We start from the raw sequence: 6,354 nt of genomic DNA on the forward strand, positions 1-6,354 counted from the left end.
AAAAAAAAAAAAAAAAAAAAAAAAAAAAAAAAAAAAAAAAAAAAAAAAAAAAAAAAAAATTAAAAAAAAAAAAAAATCAAAATAGCTAGCTGTAGAGGGAGGACAAAAAAACGTAAATGTTCCAAAACGAGTGAATAAGCATAGTGACGAGAATGTTGTCAGTGTATATATAAATGTAGGACCATAGGAAGGACAGGAAAAACAAAGGAAGTAAGTTAAAAATGTTCAAATGGTGAATTGCGAAAAATAGGGAAGAAAAGGTAACGGCGTAATGTATATGCATGAACAAATTCAAACTCTTCAGTACAAAAAAACGATAAATGAATTCCTCAAAAAAAGGCGCACTAAAACAGGGACTAATAATGCACAGCAGAGTTGAAACGAACTCTCTTCCGCTAACAATGTCATCTATACTGTTGTCCACGTACACCTCGTCTTGCGCCTCCCCCATGAAACGATTTATTATAAAATTGTTCAGCAAATCCACAATGCTGAATACGAAGTGGGAAAAGACGTACCCGTAGATTACCTCAAAGTACCAGCTGTCCTTGTGGCGCAAATTCAAATTGCTTTCATTGTTTAGGAAGTAGGGGTACAGCAACTGCTTAAACACGACGATGCTACACGCTACCCATATGAAGTGCCCGGTCAGGATCTGCGGGAGGGAGCGGAAAAAGTGTATAGGTGTACACCGCGAAGTGGCACATGTATAACGGTGGACACACGGCAGCGCCCACCCAGGTGTTTCGCAAAGTCTGCAACTCCTTGATCATTGCGCATGACTCGACGGGGGAAGACTATTTATGTTAGCCGAGCCTGCACACGATCAGCATCCCAACCTGTAGCGACTTCACCACGTTATCCGAGCGGGGGTGACTGAACAGTTTCCACAGCGTCAAGATGCGCTCCGTGTATATGGACACGTAGCCTACGGAGGGGGGATGGTCGAAAAAAAAATGAGCAGGTGGAAAAACAAAAAGGAGAGAGCACTCAACAGTGGAGCACACAGAGATGAGAGCATTGGGTGCACCGTGCAGTATGCAGAGTTGATCGAATCGGGTGAACTGTTCACTGGCTGTACACTCGTCACACAACTCACCGGACAAGACGTAGGATGCAATCAAGAAGAAGCAGACGGAGAGGATGTTTTTCCTCTTATGGTCCTGTAGCTTGATGGTAAATCGGTTCAACTGTAACCTCTGCTTGAAGCTGTGAAAGTGGGCCTTGAAACGTTTGAAAAAAAATATGGACATTAAGAAAAAGAGCGTGTTGTTCATGTCTAGGCTCATCAAAATATTGGAATGGTTTGGAATTAACTGATAGGGGAATAATATGAGGAAGTGACGAGATAGCATATAAAAGTGGAGAAGAAAAAATGACACAGAAATGGCTAGCTGGCTAGCTAACGAATTTGAAAATAAATTATCCTGAATGGAGATTAGACCACTTTTAACTAATTCGAATGTCTTCCTCAGTCGCCTACAATTTCGATGGTAGAATTCGCTTAGGGTATTCTTTGCTCCATTCTGTGCTGCATCAATGGGAGGTTTGCCCTCCCAATGGTCTGATGAATGAGCTCGAAATTTTTTAAATTTAAAAAATTGTTTCCTCACTAGAAATGCACTCGATTTGACTTCCTTCTTGTTTTCTCCTCTTCCCCATGGGCATGTCACTATTATGTTTTTTTTTACGTTGAAGCACCCGACGTACAACTGCAGAATTAGGCCAATGCAAAAAAAAGGAAGCATCATCTTTCGTCTGTTAACATTTTCGTTGCGTGTGTGTCTGTGTGCGGGGGCGTCTCTTCTATTCGTCTCTTCATTTTGGGCCGCTCCTCGCGGGGGCTCCACCCGTTGGCTCGAATCCCTTCCGCAGCGTTCCGTCGATAGTCTTCCTTCCGCAGCGTTCCTTCGATAGCCTTCCTTCCGTAGCCTTCCTTCGATAGCGTTCCTTGGACTGGGTCCCTTGGTCTGGGTCCCTTGGTCGGTGTCCCTCGGTCAGTGTCCCTCGGTCAGTGTCCCTCGGTCAGTGCCCCTCAGTCATGGCCCCTCAGTCAGGGCCCCTCACTTTGTATCCACTAATTTTGGCACCCCTTGGCCAGCTCACCTGCTACTGCAGCTCCAATTAGCTGATTCCTTTTTCCCCCGATTGGCTCTCCCCGAACGGGAACAGATGTAACTACCGCTTTGCTATGACGATCGGGTGGGAGACGTTTTTTTTCTCTCGGCTCTTCTCTACCGGAAAAGGGTTCGCTCCTCTCGCCTGAACACTGCAGGTGAATTGGAAAAAAAAGTGCGACCGTGAAACGCGTCGTATGAACACCATTTAGTGCGGCTCCAGGGGTCTCCAACTTGGTGAGCAGTGGGGATGTGCAAAAACGCATCCTTTAAGTCATGCACAATGCTTAGCACAGAGCGGCGGAGCGGAGGAGAGACGTAACCTGCCACGCCACAGGAGTGGGATGCACAAGCAAAAGCGCGGAGTTGTGAAGAAAAAAAAAAAACTCGACCAAAAATTTTGCCCCAGTTTTGACGCCAACCGGTTAGAAACGCAGTGGAGAAGCCTCCCCGATTTTTTTAAGCTCTCCAATTAGTTAATCCTTTCTTGCTTGCAAATTTAGGATGCGAGTTGGGGACCACAAGATGAAGCAACTCATTGATCACGTAGGAGTAGCCTCTCCCAAACCTGACAACAACGCAGGCGTCATATTCGACATAGCTTCGCACATCGGAGAACTACCTCCTTCACGCGAAAGAGCATACCTGTGCATGGACTCCCCCACCGATATAGAGTAACCTCTCCGCCGCCCCACCCGAATGGATCAGCACGCCGTCTTAAAGGAGATAAAAGAAAGCAAGAACAACTGCGAGGCCTTCTTTGAGCGGCACTTTAGGGGTCTCCTACCACGTGGAAGAGCGATCGAACATGAGGAGGGGATCACCACAAAAGAATCGGAGGAATTACAAAAAAGAGTGGACTCTTTGTGGGAAGCAGTAAAAGCGGAGAAGGAGTACATAGATGGGGAGATAAACGCCGAGGTAGAAAAGTACAGAGGGATGGCGATCGAAATGAAAACACATGTAGAAGGTATGCAGCTTGAAATGGGGAAGCTGTTCAGTAACATGAAGGTGGCAGATAGGAAGGTGACAGATCGGAAGGTGACTGCTGGGGAATGCGCCCCGGGTGGGGAATACGCCCCGGATGGGGAATGCTACCTTGATGGGGGTGTACAAACAGGGGGGAGAAATAACTGGAAAAGTGCTACCTCGTTCAGTAGCGATAGCGGCAGCAGTGGGAACGCAGAAGTGAGCTGCCACCCTGGGGAAGGTCCCCATTACGAAACGCACGAACTGGAAAGCGTACTGAGAAAAAGCATCGACGCGAAGAGCAGGCTGGAGAATATCAAAAGAGGGTTACTCTTTTTGAAGACATTCCCATCCTTAAAAAAAAACATGAACGAATTATTCTTAATTGTAAAAAATGTACAGCTAGACATAAATGAAAAAATAAACAAGGCAATTATTTTACACTCCAATATGCTGTACATAAATGAACATGAAGAAATTATTTCCTATTTTAACATATATTTATCTGCCCTTGATGTGTGTATATATAGTACTGACTTTTTTGAAGATTTTTTTTCCCTGCTAAACAGCATCCTCTCATCGTTTCTAACTGATAGTGCTTCCCAACATGACATGAACAGAACTGTGCATATTTATGTCCAGACCTTCCGAACTTATTTAAAATTTCTTCACATGTACGTTTATTCTGATGGGTACTTAATTGAAGAGATCACAAAAAAAATTGTTCACTTTATGGTGTCAAATTTTCGGAAGACTTTTTTCAAATTCACACAATCTGAGTTGGGGGCTGCTGTGCACAACGCGGTGATAAACTACTACGAGTACTTCACGACGTTTATTGAGGAGCACCAGGAGGCTATGCGCCGTCTCGTTCGGCAGGTTTGCAAGGAAGTTGTAGAGGTGGGCGGTGAAGGCGGCGAAGGTGGTGGAGGCGGCAAAGGTGGTGGAGGCGGCAAAGGTGGTGGAGATGGCGAAGGGGGCGAAGGCGGCCAGGTCGACCACCACGAGGACTACTTCCTCTTGCGGCTCTACAAGGAGGCCATCCAGGTGGTTGGCCCCCTCGTGGCGGGCCCCCTCGTGGGAGAGCAGACAAAGCAGGTGCGCGACGAAAAGTCAGGCGGGAGCAAAAGGAAAGGAACAGCAACAAACAAAATCATGGATGCGCTCAGCGTCAGCGTGAATATACTCTCCAACTCGCCCGTCCTCATCGGAAAAAAAAAAATGTTAAGTATAATACTAAACGAGGCTATTTTCATGAGCGACGATGTTATGGCAGAGCATGTAGTATACCTCTGTGATGTATCCCATTTTGACATGCATTATTTCGAAGAGATTAACACAAAAGTGAGCACATTCGACCGAAATGATATCATGGAGGAGAATAAGCTGCACCATTTTTTTACCCATTTGGAAGAAGACATCACCAAAATAATTCAATTCAAAAAAAAAGAAATAAATTCAAAGGAAATATTCAATTCTCCTTTTTTTAAATTCATCCCATTTTTTTCATTCACGTTTAATCACGACACAGAGTTCCTTTTGCTTTTCATTAATGTGTACAATTTTGTGTATGAAATTATTTACAACATGAAGGATCAAATACGAAGGAAGGAGGAAAATGAAAAAAAAAAAAGTATGACAGGTATTGACAATAATGACGAGGAATCTCGCTATCTGTGCATGAGAGAGGATTTCCACTCCGCCAATGAAGTCATCGAATACGTGAAAACTGCCATGACGACTTTTATTCAAATCCTTAACACGTTTATTCGTATTACTAAATTGTATGAGTCTTTTGGAAAGTTCATTTTCGAAAGAACATATTGCCATTTTTCGAGCAGAAGTTCGATGAATGTCATCTCCAAGAGTTACCTGAGTAGACAGGGGAAGTACCCTACGGGGGTCGACTTCAACATTGGTCATGTGCACGCGTATTTCGAGAAGGGGGACTTTCCCAGGAGGGTTCGTTCCAGAGGCTTCCCCGCCGGGGAGTTCACTGTGGGGGGGGAAGGGCGCCCAGAAGAGCGCCCAGAAGAGCGGCGAGGAGCAGAGCAGCAAGGAGCAGAGCAGAAAGGAGCAGAGCAGCGAGGAGCAGAGCAGAAAACAGCAGAGCAGAAAGTAACAGAACACAACGCAACAGAACACAACGCAACAGAGCACCACGCAACGCTGCCAACAGAGCAGGACGCCGCCTCCCCAGGTGATGAACCCCCCCGTGAGGTCGAGGTCGAGGCGGAGGTGGAGGAAGAGCTGGACGAACACGAGTGCGGGAAACACCTACTGAAGTCATCCCTGTGCAAATTAAACGACATAAAAAATACCATTATAAAAAATGTCATCCAATTCGCATTAATCCCATTGTACGATTACACAAATAAGTACACTGCCAAGGTGGGTACCCTTCGAAAGGATAACAAGGTGGAGACATTAGACCCGGAGGAAAATATTTGTTTCATCGTAGAAGCCATATTTTTGTACATGCACACATTCCATGAGCATGGGAGTAAATACTTGACCGATCTGCTATTCGAGCAAGTTGCAGAGATGTTCCTCTCCTCCGTAGGTCGTATTCCCCACTTGAATGAAACTGTGCTGCGGCGGTTGCAGGCAGACACACAATACTTCATAAACGTTTGCAAAAAATTGAAGGTGAGGAATTACAAACCTTTTTTTTTGTTCAGCTGCTCGCTTTCTTTTGTTCTCACGCGAGGGAGCCGAGAAGGAAACGGCGGAGATGCTTCAGATGTGCGCGTGGAGGTGCAAGCCTACCTGAGTGAGTGTGCCAAACGGGAGGGGCAGGACCTGAAGCAGGACCAGAAGCAGGATCAGAAGCAGGAGCAGGGAAGCGTCCACCCTTTTGGCATAACGAGTGATGACGCTGCCACTGCGGAGGCCCATGTCACGCGGCTCCTGTCGTGCCTGAAGTGAGAGAAGGGGCTCCTCCTCCCTGGGGTTCGCTCATCGGGCCGCTCCTTTGCGGTGATCACGCCGTTGGGTGTTTTTCCCCTCTTGCAATTTTGCCTCACTTTACATCGCGTGATTTTTTTTTTTTTTTACGTAACAACAACAATGCCATGTGAGGAATTCCCCCGTTTTTCCAGTGCCCTCACTATGGCGCGTTCCCGCGAGCCGATTTTAATTTTGCACCTTTCACATTTCAGAGTTGCCCTTTTTTGCACCACGCCTGTTTTGCTTTCACCCATTTTTGTGAGAGTGTAGCAAAAAACAAAGAAGTTAAAATCGAGCATTATGATGAGGAAAAAGAAAA

The 6,354-nt window shown here is 45.8% G+C and overlaps 2 protein-coding genes across 2 annotated transcripts; one reads left to right on the forward strand and one right to left on the reverse strand.

Moving 5' to 3' along the window:
- Positions 1-184: 184 nt before the first annotated feature.
- Positions 185-1,751, reverse strand: PCYB_072120 (hypothetical protein; the record flags this gene model as incomplete). Its single annotated transcript, XM_004221609.1, has 3 exons — positions 185-655; positions 840-928; positions 1,100-1,751. Coding segments are annotated over 3 exons (1,212 nt in total), but the record flags the coding sequence as incomplete, so codon positions are not given.
- Positions 1,752-2,816: 1,065 nt separating this feature from the next.
- PCYB_072130 (hypothetical protein) lies at positions 2,817-6,014 on the forward strand (the record flags this gene model as incomplete). The annotated part of the gene is made up of 1 exon (XM_004221610.1): positions 2,817-6,014. The coding sequence occupies one exon, from the start codon at positions 2,817-2,819 to the stop codon at positions 6,012-6,014; it is 3,198 nt and encodes a 1,065-aa protein (XP_004221658.1).
- Positions 6,015-6,354: the final 340 nt, after the last annotated feature.

Source organism: Plasmodium cynomolgi, chromosome 7 (assembly GCF_000321355.1).
Source record: "Plasmodium cynomolgi strain B DNA, chromosome 7, whole genome shotgun sequence".
Classification (NCBI taxonomy): domain Eukaryota; phylum Apicomplexa; class Aconoidasida; order Haemosporida; family Plasmodiidae; genus Plasmodium; species Plasmodium cynomolgi.